Here is a 15,562-nt window from a genome sequence, read left to right on the forward strand (position 1 = left end):
GGATTACAAGTGTGCACCACCACACCCAGCTTTTCAATAATGCCTTCTTAAAGTATTAAAACATTTATGCCCTTAGATACTTAACTTGTATGGTACATTATTCATGTTCCTTCCTTTTTACTAAAATGGAGTTTTTTCAGGTTAGGGTCTTGTCTTTCCCCATTTCCTGTTACTCTTTGTGACATAATCTGAAAAAAGAAAGACTAGTTACTCTTGGTATTTACACAAAATTATGATCCTAAACCACGGCATCAGTAGTACATAAGCTTTCCCATAGAAAGAGCATGAGTTAGGGACTCAGCCAGAGTATTCCAGTGAGTGTTCTTACAAATTACCTGCCTAAGTCATCTTTAGCTCTCAGAAATGCCTCTCCTTGGTGATAGTTTTTATTCTAATGGCATGTCTAACACTAAGTTATTGATTCTTCCTTCTAAACATTAAACTAGAGCCAGGCATGGTGGCACATGCTCCTCATACTAGTATTTGGGAGGCTGAGACAGGAGGATCGAAGGTTCAAGGACAGCCCCTGCAATTGTGAAGTTATCAGCAACCTAGTAAGACTCAGTTTCCAAATAAGAAATAAAATTGTTCTAGGGGTGTAGCTTAGAAGTAGAATGCCTCTGGATTTAATTCCTAGTTACACACACACACACACACACACACACACACACACACACACACACTAAACTAATCTTGGAATAGCATGTCTGGAATTGTCTCAGTATTTATGAGAAGTAAACTTAAGACAAAAGCTAAAACAGAATTTTGTCAGGAAAACTTATTAGGTGCTATAAAATGCAGCCTGCATCTTAATTTTACTTGGCACGTCTTTTGCTTATAGCCCAAGGGGTTGAATAGAAAATTTCTAAAAGTATGAGTTTTTTTATAATCTTTTTTTTTTTTTTAATAGTACTGGGGATTGAACCCAGAGGCATTCTACCTATGAGCTACAGCCTCAGCCTTATTTTTATTTTGAAACCAAGTCTTGCTAGGTTGATGAGAGTCTCACTACATGCTTAGGCTAGTCTCAAACCTGTAATTCTTCTGTCTCAGCCTCCCAAATACTGGGGTTACAAGTGTACCACCACATCTGGTTAAAATCTTTTGAAGAAAAACAATTCATGCATCTAGATTGTCATTGTTTATGATAGAGAAAAGTAGTAATGGGTTGTTTTTTAGGAATTATATTTTCATCCACATATTTGTCTTTTGTTTGCAATTATATCACTTCACATCATTAGTAGATATCTCAACTATTTTACATAACAGAGAATTCAATAAATATTTGAGAGTCATAGTAACTTGAGATACATCAATAAATAAAGCCAGAAAGGTTATTTTCACTTTGGAGGATTATGTTCTAATGCAGGAGTCAGCAAACCTTTTCTGTAAAGAACCAGATGGTAAACATTTTAGACTTGGCATGTGGATATGGTCCTATAAAGCTCTGTTTACAGAATAGTCAGCTGACTGGATTTGCCCCACAGGCCATGGTTTCCCATGTTCTAATAAGTACAACCAGATTTAATAAGTCAAAGTATGTTAAGTGACAAGTGACTTAAGAAAAAGAGAACCTAGAGCAAAATAATCCAGTAGGGAGTAGAATGAGGTAGGAGTTGGAGTGGGCCACAGTGTGGTCAAAGAGAAGAGGAACCAGTTAAGAAGACCAAAAATGAGTGGCAAGACAGAAGAAAAAGCAAGAAATGGTGATGCAGTGAAGAGCCATACAGTGACAGAAAAGGTGCCAGAGAAAGAAAGGAAAGGTGCAAATAGAGAAAGACTATTGACAATTAAAAAGTTATCTATAGTCAAGCAAAGTGGTGCACACTTGTAGTCCCAGTACTTGGGAGGCTGAGACAGAAGAATTGTAGGTTCGAGGCCAGGCTCATCTTGCAAGATCCTGCTTCAAAACTTTAAAAAATAATAATAAAATAGGACTAGGAGTGTTTCTCAGAGGTAGAATATCCCCTGGGTTCAATTCCCAGTACCACACACACACACATACAAAAAAACAAAAACAAAAAAACCCTTTTTTTTTAAATTGAAGAATATGAAAGTTAATGGGCGTGATGGCACTCTTGTAATAATCTCAGTACTTGGGAGGCTGAGACAGGAGGGTCACGGTTCTCAGCCAGCCTCAGCTACTTAGTGAAGCCCTTTGCAACTCAGTGAGACCCTGTTTCAAAATAAAGAATATTGCTGGGCATGGTGGCACAGGCTTGTAATCCCAGCTTTTTTTTTTTTTTTTTTTTGGTGGTGCTGGGGTTCCTGGAAGCCCTTCTACCTCCGGGCTACACTCCCAGATCTATTTTTATATTTTTATTTGGAAACAGGGGCTCTTAAGCCATCGTGGCTGGCTTCAAACCAGCACAATCCTCCTGTCTCCGCCTCCCAAGCGCGGGGATTACAAGCTTGCGCCACCACGCCTGGCGTAATCCCAGCATTTGAGAGGCTGAGACAGGAGGATTGTGGTTCTCAGATGGCCTCAGTTACTTAGTGAGGCTCTTTGCAACTCAGTGAAACCATTTCAAAATAAAGAATAAAAAAATAGGGCTGGGTGTGTAGCTCAGAGGTGGAATGCCCCTGGGTTCCATCCCTAGTACCCCAAAAATAAAGAATAAAAAATAGGGCTGGAGGTATAACTCCGGAGATAGTCTGCCCCTGGTTTCCCTCCCCAGTACCACAAAAAAGAAAAGAAAAAATTGCCATACACAGAGGTGTCTATAATGCCAGTGACTCCAGAGGTGAAGGCAGAAGTATCACAAGTTTGAGGCCAGCCTTGACAATGTAGTAAGACTTTGTCTCAAAATAAAAAATGAAAAGGGCTGGGAATATAGCTCAGCAGTAAGAGTGCCCTTGGATTCAAACCCCAATACTGCAAAAATACACACACACACACACACACACACACACACACACCATTATGGTCCTTAACTTCTAGTACCAGCATTCACGAGATTTTTGGTGGCTCACTATAAATTGAACCCAGGAAAATTGTGTATTTTGAGATTTAAACCCTGTGAGATTAACTAATGATGCATATAATGCCAAGGTTTTGTTAAGTTACTGGACACTGGTCTGAAACCTGCAATCAGTAGCTGAGGCTGGCCACGAACCGCAGTCCTCCAATCTCAGCCTCCCAAATGCTAGGATTACAAGCATGCTCCACCACGCCCAGTGTCCTTATGTGTCTTTATGCTTTAATGCCCTATTCCTCTTTATACAGTGACATGTGAGATCACTGCCTTTAGCAACCAGTGCGAAATCTTGATAGAGGACTCCATCCGATGCTTTGTTCTTAATTATTTTAGCAGTAGATTGCTGTGTTAGTTTGTTTGTACAATGAAGATAACTGCTTTTGTGTATTGCATCCTTTAGATTGTAACCCCCTCCCCAGGAAGTAGGTAATAACTCTTACACAATTCTAAGAAAATGTCTACATTAATAGTTTGTATGTACTGGAGGTGTTAAGCAGATATAACAGTTACTAAATCAAAAGGCATAAAAAGCCTTTGGGTACACTTAGATTTCCAGTTCTTTGGACTTGCTTTGAACAGGCCTGAGACCCTTCTACTCTTCTCAAAAATTGTGGAGCTAAATTATATTGAGCTTAATGGCATTTGGTAGAGTATCTCCAATAGTAAGCACACAAGTAGTATTATAATTATCATGTATTGCCTCTCAAATGCCATAAAAACTAGTATCATAAAAAGAAGCTTGTGAAAGAATAATATTCAACTACATATAACATATTGAAAATCAAACTAAATTGATTTTGTGTAACTACAGGAAAGTAACCTTGTTTACCTTTATATACTGTACCAAGATGCCCAATGTATCAAGTCAGAGAAGTGGTATTCTTACCAAGTACTAAGAATTTAATGGTTGCCAGGAACCTTTGAAAGAGCAAGCTAAAATGGCCTTTCAATAGCCAGCATGATAAGGAAGTGGAAGTGAGAGGACTCTCCTTCACAAGAAGCAGCTATATTTGAACTCTAATTTATAGGTTCAGCAACAGAGATAAAAGTGTGAACAGGCAAATTCTTAAAATTTAGGAAGTAATATTATCTATTTGTGCAAATGACTAGGAAATTCCAAACTATTCAAATCTGAGTTTCCATCAAATTATAAGTTATTTTAAAGCATCAGGATATCCAACTTCATTAAAGTATTTTAGATCAATAAAAATATTGAAGGAATAATTTTTAAAGTCCACCTTTTAATTGAAACTTTCCTCACTTTCTTTATATCACAGGTCCAGTCGTTTACGTCTTGGATCTGGCAGATAGACTGATCTCTAAAGCTTGTCCGTTCGCTGCAGCAGGAATAATGGTTGGCTCTATCTATTGGACAGCTGTGACTTACGGAGCAGTGACAGTGATGCAGGTTCGCTACTTTACTCTGTTCAGTGATACTACTTTTTTTGTGTGTGTGTGGTACTAGGGGTGGAACCCAGGGGCTTTTTTACCTCCGGGCTACACTCCCGGACCTATTTTTATACTTTATTTGGAAACAGGGTCTCACTAAGTTACTGAGAGCCTCACTAAGTAGCTGAGGTTGGCTTCGAACCTGTGAGATCCTCCTGTCTCAGCCTCCCAAGCGCGGGGATTTCAAGTGTGCACCACCTGGCCCGGCTGTATTACTACTTTTGATTTGAGGGTTACTAAATAAATTTTAGGAGTTTTTAAATTACTTTGAATAAGTTAATAATAACATAGCTTAAAAATAAAAGCTATGTAATGAAGTCTTTCTACTCATGTCCTTCACTTCCCCAGGTAGCCAGTACTGTTTGATATATATTCCTGACTTTCCTCCACTTTCTTACCCCCACCAAGAGGCATATTATAGTTGCAGCCCTCTTTGTTGTGTTGTTGCTGCTGCTGTGTGGATGTATTTGGTACTAGGGATTAGACCCAGGGGCATTCTACCTCTGAGCCCAGCCCTTTTTTATTTTTATTTTTTTAATTTATTTATTTTTGGTGGTACTGGGGGTGGAACCCAGAGGCTTTCTACCTCCGGGGTATACTCCCAGACCTTTTTTATATTTTATTTGGAAACAGGGTCTCACTAAGTTGCTGGAAGCCTCACTGAGTAGCTGAGGCTGTCTTTGAACCTGTGCGATCCTCCTGTTTCAGCCTCCCAAGCGTGGGGATTACAAGTGTGCGCCACCACGCCTGGCAACCCTTTATTTTGAAACAGGTCTCCCTACAGTGCTAAAGCTGGCCTCAAACCTGCAATCCTCTTGCTTCAGTCTCCCGAGTAGTAGGATTACAGATGGGGGCCACGATGCCTGGCTTGCAGCCCCTTTTTTTTTTTTTTCCATAGTGAATCATGGAGGCCTTTTCACATGAATACACAGAAATTTACATAGCAAATATAATAGTTTATTAACTAATCTCTTGTTGATGAGTAGTTACTTCCAGTCTTTTGCTATTGTAAACAATGCTGCAGTCGGTAACAGTTGAAGATTAAAGAGACTTAAATTTTAAACCTCTTAAGAATTTTCAACTGTCATCTTCTTTGTGTGTGTGTTTGGTTCTGTCACCCTGTTCTTTCCTTGAATCCAGTCCTGCAGTTGCAACTTGGCTTTTTTTTTTTTTTTTTTTTTCTTTTTTTCTTTGTAGTAGTAGGGATGGAATCTAGGAGTCTTCTATCTCTGGGCTAATACCCCAGACCTGTTTAATTCCTTGTTTGGAAACAGAATAACAGGGTCTTGCTAAGTTTCTGAGAGCCTCACAAAGTTGCTGAGGTTGGCTTCAAACTTGTGATCCTCCTGTTTCAGCTTCCCAACTACTGAGATTACAGGTATGCGCTACCACACCCAACTGCAGCTTGGCGATTCTTGAATGACCTATTGTGACTTCACACTCAACACTGAAATCAAACTTGTCTTTTCTTCAGTTTGAAACCAAGTTTATTCCCCAAGATAATTTTTTTGTATCTTTAATTCCCACTATTTTCCCATCTATAGAGTTAACATCTTATAATCTTGGGATTGCCTTTGTTCTTTTCATAGCCCTCTTCAGTCTACTAAACAAGTTCGGGTAGTTTTTCCATGTTGATAGGTCTTGCATTTGTGGCTTCCATTCTATCTTAACCACCTGATTTCTTGTCACTCCACCATTATACCTGGTTGGCTGAAGGAGCCTCCTAATTAATCTCTCTGACATCATACTGTCTATTCTTCCAAATGAATCTTCCTAAGATATCCTCCAACATCTTATAACCTCGCTTAAAATCTCTACTACCTTAAGTAGTGGTTTGCAGGAGCAGCATCTAGACTGGTTTGGTGTTCATTAAGTAACTCAGTAGTAGTTGACAGTTTATAGGTGCTATATTTTGCTTTTCTGTAATGTAGAGTATATATGGAAAAAAAGAGGATAGAGTATATCTAATATTCTAGAAGTTGCATGAACCTATCTATAGTGAGCAGTCTATGATTGTTCCTTTAATAGTCATGGTCCAACAAAGTATTATAAGGCTTCTTCAGAAAATGTTGATTGTTGATGACAATCAAAAATCTGGATATAGTTACTGCAATGAATTACAAATAGTAAAATATCATTTGTGATGACTGTAATCAGTAAAGATTGAGAATCACTAGACTTGAAAAGGACTGCAGGGTCTTCCACAGTCAGACTTCATTCCACTTTGAGGCCTATTGGGATGTCTCCTCCAACCCATTCATGTGTTGTTTAGTTTACCGGGTCCCTCGGCCGGCCTACTTTCACCCTCCCTGCCTACTTTCTGCTCTTACAGTCTTTTCTCTACATATCCAAATCTAAACTCTCTTTCCAGGTTTAGCTGATTTTCCTCCATGAAACTTAGCAGGCAACTCAGCCTACTGTGATTTCTTCTGCATTCATGCCATTTTTATTCTTTAAATGGCAGCTAATCTTGTGCTGACCAAAAGCTACACCCTGTTTTTTATTCCTTATTTTGAAACGGTCTCACTGAGTTGAAAGAGCCTCACTAAGTAGCTGAGGCTGTCTCCAAACTGTGATCCTCCTGTCTCCGCCTTCCAGATGCTGGGATTACAAGCATATCTCACCATGCCCAGCTTACCAAGTGACATTTCTTATAACTATTTTTTTCTATTTAATTTTTCCTGGGCTGGGCGTGGTGGCGCATGCTTGTAATCCCAGCATTTGGGAGGCTGAGACAGGATCACAGTTTGCGGACAGTCTCAGCTACATAGTAAGGCCCTCTGCAACTTAGTGAAACCCTGTTTCAAAATAAAGAATAAAAAAATAGGGCAAGGGCTGTAGCTTGGAGGTCAAGTGCCCCTGGGTTCCATCCCTAAACCCACAAAAACAAAAAACTTTTCCTGTATTTAGGCCTTACTTTTCCTATAAGAAGGTAATTTTCAGCTGGTCATGGTGGTATGAACCTATAATCCCAGCTACTTAGAAATCTGAGGCAGTTTGTTCAAAGGTTCAGCGTGGGTAATTTAGCAAGACTCAGAATAAAATAACAGGGGCTGGAGATATAGCTCAGTGGTAGAACATATCTGGGTTCAATCCCCAGTACTGCAATAAATAAATATATATGTGTGTGTACACACACACACACACATGCATGTGAAAGACAACGTTTATCTCTGAGCATATTTCATAGGGAATGTGTCCCACTAATACCATCAAAAGTATTTAGAGCCAGGTGTGGGGGCACACGCTTGTAATCCCAGTACTTGGGAGCATGAGACAGGAGGATCCAGGTTTGCAGCCAGCTTCAGCTACTTACTGAAGTCTTCCGCAACTTAGTGAAACCCTGTTTCAAAAATAAATAATAAAAAAAATTGGGCTGGGATTGCAGCTCGGAGGTATAATGTCCCTGGGGTTCAAGCCCCAGCACCACAAAAAATATAAAAATAAAAAATATTTAGAGCTGGGTATGGTATGGTGGTGCACACTTGTAATCCCAGTACTTGGGAGGCTGAGACAGAAGGATCACAAATTTTAAAGCAGCCTCAGCAAGTAGGGAGACTTAGCAACCTAGCAAGACCCTGTTTCAAAATAAAACAAACTGGGCGTGGTGGCGCACGCTTATAATCCTAGCATTCGGGAGGCTGAGACTGGAGGATCGCAGTTCGTGGACAGCCTCAGTTACTAGTGAGGCCCTCCACAACTTAGTGAAACCCTGTTTCAAAATAAAGAATAAGCCGGGCTTTGTGGCACACGCTTGTAATCCCCGCACTTGGGAGGCGGAGACAGGAGGATCGCACAGGTTCAAAGCCAGCCTTGCTGGCTTAAGAGACTGTTTCCAAATTAAAAAAAAAAAAAAAATATATATATATATATATATATATATATATATATATATATATATATATATAAAGTCTGGGAGTGTAGCCGGGAGGTAGAAGGGTTCCATCCCCAGTACTACCAAAAAAGAAAGAAAGAAAGAAAGAAAGAAAGAAAGAAAGAAAGAAAGAAAGGAAGGAAGGAAGGAAGGAAAAGAAAAGAAAAGAAAAGAAAAGAATAAAATATAGGATAGGGGTGTAGTTCGGAGCTTGATGCCCCGGGCTCCATCCTCAGATCCACACAAAAAAATAAATAAATAAAAAATAAACAAAACATATAAAGGGCTGGGAGTATATCTTAGAGGTAGAATGCCACCGAGTTCAAGCCCAGTATCACCAAAAAGAAAAAAATATTTAGAATTTGCTCTGTGTGTGCATGCGCGTGCGTGCGTGCGTGCGTGCGTGCGTGTGTGTGTGTGTGTGTGTGTGTGTGTGTGTGTGTGTTTACTGGGGGTTGTGTCCAGGGGCATTCTATCTCTGAGCTACAACCCCAGCCCTTTTTAATTTTTTGTCTTGAAGCTGCGTGGGTCTTGCTCAGTTGATAAGGTTAGTCTTGAAACTGCAGTCCTCCTGTCTCAGCCTCCCGTATAAATACTGGGATTACAAGAGTCCTACATTTTAGGATTTTTAGCTGGTTGTTTGTTTGTTTGTTTGTTTGTTTGTTTGTTTTGTGAGCCTGGAGATGGAATCCAAGGGCATTCAACCTCTGAACTACACCCCCTGCCCTATTTTTTATTCTTGAGTCTCACTAAGTTTCCCGGGGGGGGGGGGGGGGTCCTCACTAAGTAGGTAAGGCTGTCAGCGAACCATGATCCCTGGGGGGATTTGCTTTTAAATATTTGTTTCTTTTACTCTTAAGAGCTTTGGAATTCCAAGTACATCAGAATAAGTAGTCAGCTCAGTGTTCTTGTCCCTTTAATTCCTTTCCTTCTTTACAAAATAGTCTTTGTGGAGAATTTGGTTGTGGGGAATTTGATTGTTGCCCTCCACTTTTTTTTTTTAACATTTGTGTTCTGTTCTTTGACTTTTCTTTCTAAGATTTTTATTTTTTATTTTCTTTGAGATGGGGTTTCACCATGTTACTCAGGCTGGTCTCCAACTTGAATACTCGGGCCATCCTCCTTCAACCTGCTGAGTACCTGGGACGATAGTTGTATACCAAGTTCCACTTGGCTTTTTTTATTGAGAAGACAACATGAGCCAGGCATGGTGGCACAAACCTGTAATCCCAGTACTTATAATGCTGAGACAGGAGGATCTTAGGTTCAAAGCCAGCCTTGGCAACGTAGCAAGGCTCTCACCAACCTGGTGAGATCCTGTTCTCAAGTAAAGAAATAAAATCAGGCTGGGAGTGTAGCCAAGGGGTAGAAAACTCTGCATTCAATCCCCAGTACCAAAAATAAATAAATAGAAAAGACAACGTGATAGTTCATTGTTCCCCCTCCAGCACTGGACTCAACTTTTAAGCACTCACTGATAACATTTAATCCTTGCTTCAGTTTTGTTTAGTAGTTTACTAGTTTAAAGAGTTTACATGTCTGGTGCCACATAGCAAGGAAGAAGCCTTAAGGACTCTTATCTGTTCTAGAACAAAGGCAGCTGACACAGTTTATCCAGGAACAATGGAACCTTAACATCCAGCCTAGTTCACATTTTGCCTCTAGTGTGAAGACAATCCCCATAAGCTCTCCTGTGTTGCCCAGGCTGGTCTTGAACTCCTAAATAGCGGGGGCCTATAGGTGCATGCCACTTATGCCCAGGGCCTTGCACATGCACAGCACATGTTCTACCACCGGGCTGTGCCACAAGAAGTGAGTTTTTAGGGCATCTCCAGAATATTGGTCCCACCTCTTAACTGGCTGTGCTCAACTCCAGTAAAAAAATAACAGCAGTACGGCCGGGCGTGGTGGCACACGCTTGTAATCCCTGCGTGTGGGAGGCGGAGACAGGAGGATCGCGCAGGTTCGAAGCCAGCCTCTCTGGCTTAAGAGACGCTGTTTCCAAATAAAATATAAAATAGGTCTGGGAGTGTAGCCCAGAAGTAGAAGAGTTTCCAGGAACCCCAGTACCACACAATAAAATAATAGCAATACAAATGTTCTTCTGGAAGACGAATAGGACCTAGAACTACATGCCAGCCCTGCAACGTGCTCAAAGCAAATCAAGCAAGAAGAATGGAAGCAAAAACCAGTGGTCCCTTCCCCTTCATTGAAATGTCATCAGTATGGTTAGCCATTTCTGGAGCTTTTTATTCCAATGTAATATGAAATAGCTTGGAAACTTTTTTTCCTTGAGTAGAGATTTTTCTCGTAAGTCAGGACCAGTAGCTTTACAGCTTATTTTTAAAATGTTTTATTTCTAGTTCTTTTGAAATTAAGCATTTCCTATAAATCTTAAACATATGCCACTTTATTAAATAAGAAAATGATTAGCAAATGTTTTTTGGTTTTGCAGGTTGTAGGCCATAAAGAAGGGCTGGATGTTATGGAGAGAGCTGATCCTTTATTTCTTCTAATTGGACTTCCTACTATCCCTGTCATGCTGATATTAGGCAAGATGATTCGTTGGGAGGATTATGTACTTAGACTGTGGCGCAAATACTCAAATAAACTACAAATTTTGAACAGTATATTTCCAGGTAAGGCCCTGAATTGTGGATATAAAGTGTATGTCAGATTTACCTTGAAGAAGAACCATAACATGATTTTTAGAAATGTTTAAAGATATTTAATAGCTGTCTATTTTAGGATGTGTTTTCACCAGTACGTTGCATTTTTTTCACTAGGGATTGGTTGTCCTGTTCCTCGAATTCCAGCAGAAGCCAATCCTTTAGCAGATCATGTCTCTGCTACCCGAATTTTGTGTGGAGCCCTTGTCTTTCCTACTATTGCGACGATAGTTGGCAAACTGATGTTCAGTAGTGTTAACTCTAATTTACAAAGGACAATCTTGGTAAGATGGCTTTAATATTACTTTTTTTCAAATAGCGTACAAAAGAGAATCAACTTTGTTTTAAAAGGGGAGGGGCTATACAAACACTCAGTGAGTGCCTGCAGCTCTGTTTGACCCCTGTCATCCACGGCTTGAGTAGAAACACAGAGGGGAGGAGCTGTTGCCACAGCACTGGCCCTCCAGAACTTTCTGTAAGGAATTCCTCTCTGGAGCATGCACAGATCACATCCAATCCTCATGCCAGCTGGGCTATTGGCAAAGGGCCCCTGCTGATAGGTCAGACTGCCTGCTTCAAATGCTAACACAAAAATAGCCTTGCTGTGAAATGGATATGAGTTTTTTACTTTTTGTGCCTATAGAATGAAAATGAGAGCTACATCAGAATAATTAAGATTAATGAAATACTGGCACTTGCCCCCTCTGGTGGTGGTCTGCACATAGTGCTCTGGCATTCTCTTTTCTGTAGCCAAATGGATGTAGAGCTGAGTGGAAGGCAGATTGCTCAGACAGAAAAATGGGAGGGCATCTCTGTCCTCTGCTATGCCCTAGTAGAAAAGAGAGTGTTTCACTTGTAGTAATCTGAACTAGTTCAGCATCAGAGCCTGTCTTTTGTAATCTAAATTTTTATAGTTTCTCTAAACCTGCATTATAAAAAGCTAAATTTTCTTTTTATTTTAGGGTGGAATTGCTTTTGTTGCCATAAAAGGAGCATTTAAGGTTTACTTCAAACAGCAGCAATACTTACGTCAGGCACACCGCAAAATTCTTAATTACCCAGAGCAAGAAGAAGCATAAAACTGACTTCCGGTTGTTCTGCAGTCCTCTCATCCTTACGAATCTGTTGTGTTGTTTTGATTCCATCATTAATGCACTAGTGGAAACTTGTTATAAGCTGCTGCTCCTATATTTTTAAAAAATATGATAAAGCACCTAAGGCAGGGGAAATCCTCTCAGTAATCACGGAATCTGAGGATGTGATTCACTCATTGTTTTGTATGTACTTCTTTCATGGTGGTCATCCAAACCATTGTCTTAGCATGATAAACCTGAGTTTGTTCATATTTTCTTCAAACAGAAATGTAAAGATCAAACTGTACAAATATTAAAAATGCATATGCTGTTTTATTCTAATGACTCTTTTGTACATGTTCATGTTCAGTGTTTTCTTATAGAATCAGCAACTTAATGAAGGTACTATGAGGATTTTTCTCACTGGCATAATTTGATTAAATGCAAAACAGGAGTCTGATAACAGGAAATGTAAATTGGTTATGAATAAATAACAAACCAAAAATGTATATAAACATTCAAATGATTATCTGAACAAGTTAGATTTTTGTCATGTTTTTCTTACCTCATGTGATGTCCTCCAAAATGTGTATGGTAAAAAGTTTACAGGGCTTCCAAATCACTTTTTCACTATTAAATTTTTATTTATAAAAAGTTGACATCTCATAGCTCATAATATAATTTTAACTTGTGTAGTCTTGATTACTGGTTGTGTGTATGCGTGTCATCAGGTCCTTTGATCTCTGGATTAAGGTTTTTAAATCCATTATTTCTAGATATTAGAGCTGCCAGGTTATAGTAGCTTGAGCAGAGAACAACTTTCAAAATAAACTTATTTTATGTTCTTCTTTCATTGATTCAGTTATCCAGATTTGTTAATCATCCCGTTTACCCCGGCACTGGACAGAGTGCTACACAATACAGTGGTGAATAGGACAGATTTGGTCCCAGCTCTTATAGAGCTGATGATTTAATTTCAGCAAACAGAAAACCAGCAGTGAGTAAACCAACATGAGGCCTTGCACTCTTGCTTTTCTGTCAGTCAGTGAGGAGATCAAAGTCTTGAATGAATACTGAGGCTATTGTTTTTGGCTAAGTCAGCTTATTTTAGAAACTAATACTAGTGTTTTTAGATTTTAATTGTCATATTGATGAGGCTATAGTACCTTAATAATCATTGTTTAGTTTTGTATGCGTTTTTCAAAAGCATTACTTTAAGCCATTCTCAAATAGAATGGGCATCTTAGTGTTTAACAGTCTTTGTTATTTTCATTAGTTAATACTAAATTTCTTAAAGATAATTCCAAAAACCTTATTTTTGTTCACAGTATCTAATGCATGACAACAGTAAATGTTTCCCCTTGCTGATAAGTGGCCACTTCTCTTTAGGAGTGTACAAATGTAGATTGCGCTATGTTAGATTGCAATAATGTATGTTAATTTTAGTAATTAAAAGCTGATACCTTTATATTGTGTGAACATCTTAATTTTGAGTTATATGACATTTATGTGAATGGCTGTTGAACATTCAAAATTATAATTATTTGGGGAGGAAGAGAGGATTTGACTGAATGAGCCTTATTAAGAACACTGCTAGCCAGGTGCAGTGGTGCACACATGTAATCCTAGGACTTGGGAGGCTGAGACAGGAGGACCACAGGTTCAAGGCCAGCCTCAGCAATTTAGCGAGACCCTATTTCAAAATAAAGGGCTGGGGTTCTGGCTCAGAGATAGACTGTTCCTGGGTTCAATCCCCAGTACCAAAAAACCAAAACCAAAACACTACTACCATTCTGAAGGAGATCTATGCTTATATGTAAAAATAACTTAGATTATATAGCTATAATATAAAATACATTGGCTTTTCTTTAATTTTTAATATGAAAAAATTAAAAAGTAATTTTCTGCATAATTTTGTTACATAAAACAGTTTCTGGGCAGCCTTTCCTAAAATTACGCAAGCACACAGTTTTATTGTTTTGTTTTGTTTTGTTTTATTTATTTATTGTTTAACTACTTTACTGTCCAAGACGTGGAGGAGCTGCTTGGGTTTGTTGTCAACGAGGCCTGAGCCAGGGAAGCAACAGTAAGGGTTCCTAGGGCTGTGGGGAGGGGACTACAAGTGCCTGGGGACCAGAGCGACCTCTAGCCTTGGACCTGAACACTTTTAAAGATCCTTAGCTCAAGAAATACCATGTGTGGGTTGTTTCAGAAGGCGCCTGCCCCACCACGAAGCAGCAGAAGAGCATGGCAGACTGGATGTTGGACCTGCATTCACATCCTAATTCATCTTAAATAGCTATGACCTTGGCCAAGTGACTTGACTTTTCTCAGCCACAGTTTGTTTCTGAGATGCCAGTAACACTTAAAGACTGTTTCTGGAATTAACTGAGAAATTAAAGGGACAGACATTTTATGTCCAAAATAGCCCTTAGAGTAGTAGCTGCTTCTGAATTGCTACATAGTCTGTTTGCACTCTAGGAAAAGGGAATGGAGGGGTGAAAGAGAGGCAGTAGAGGACAAAATGATGTAGAGTTTGAAATGGATGGGTATATTTTATGTTTCCAGTATATTTTCATGTTGCTTTTTTGTGTTATTTTTAGAAACTTTAATGTTTTGAACCTCTTTTATAAGATTGAATGACAACTAGTAGAATTCTATTACTTGCAGGAGTTAACTTATCTCTAAGTAGCTGAAAATATTGTTCATGATTACATGATTATCAAATGACTGTGAAGAATATAAAATAAAACTTAGTGACTTAGTCACTGCCTTGCTAATTCTGCTGTAATTTTTTTAAGTCTTGTTTTTAATATAGCAGACTATCTCAATACTGGCTGGATTAGGTCAAATAAAGAATTTTTATGTTCTCTAATTGTATTTTGTCTGTTGAACAAATTCCAAAAACATTTATTCTGTACCTACATAACTTTTAAAATCAGTTACCAAGACTCTAGTGAGATATATGTTAAAAATTTGAATTAAAATAGTATAGAGGAATTTGTGTTAATCATCTAATCAGGCTAGCTTAAATTCCAGATATGTTCTAATTATTGAAATTCATCCAGTACTTGGGAGGCAAAGACCGGAGGATCCAGGTTTGTGGCCAGCCTAAGCAACTTAGCAAGGTCTTTTGCAACTTAGACCCTATTACAAAATAAAAAGTAAGCCAGGCATGGTAGCGCATGCTGGAAATCCCAGTACTTGGGAGGCTGAGACAGTAGGATCTAGGCCTCAGCTACTTAGGCCCTTTGCAACTCAGTGAGACCCTGCTTCAAAATAAAGAATAAAAGCCGGGCATGGGTCAAAATAAAGAATAAAAGGCGGGCGTGGTGGCACACCTTGTAATCCCGGTGCTTGGGAGGCGGAGACAGATTATACAGGTTCGAAGCCAGCCTTGCTGGCTTAAGAGACCCTGTTTCCAAATTTAAAAAATATATAAAATAGGTCTGAGAGTGTAGCCCAGAGGTAGAAGGGTTTCCAGGGACCCCAGTACCACCAAAAGAAGAGGAAGAAGGA

The 15,562-nt window shown here is 39.2% G+C and overlaps 1 protein-coding gene across 2 annotated transcripts in view; it reads left to right on the forward strand.

Moving 5' to 3' along the window:
* The window catches only part of MARCHF5 (membrane associated ring-CH-type finger 5), a gene marked incomplete at both ends in the record, with an annotated part of 43,949 nt that extends 31,900 nt beyond the window's left edge, over positions 1-12,049 (forward strand). The window contains 4 exons of one of the 2 annotated variants that reach the window (XM_080694947.1): positions 4,256-4,431; positions 10,757-10,940; positions 11,088-11,254; positions 11,933-12,049. In XM_080694947.1, coding sequence (XP_080551073.1) covers positions 4,256-4,431; positions 10,757-10,940; positions 11,088-11,254; positions 11,933-12,049 — 644 coding nt within the window. The remainder of the gene's footprint in view (positions 1-4,255; positions 4,432-10,756; positions 10,941-11,087; positions 11,255-11,932) is intronic. The other variant, XM_080694948.1, reaches the window with a different exon arrangement.
* Between the last annotated feature and the right edge of the window lie 3,513 nt (positions 12,050-15,562).

This window comes from Muscardinus avellanarius (assembly GCF_963383645.1).
Source record: "Muscardinus avellanarius genome assembly, chromosome: 4".
NCBI classification, from domain to species: domain Eukaryota; kingdom Metazoa; phylum Chordata; class Mammalia; order Rodentia; family Gliridae; genus Muscardinus; species Muscardinus avellanarius.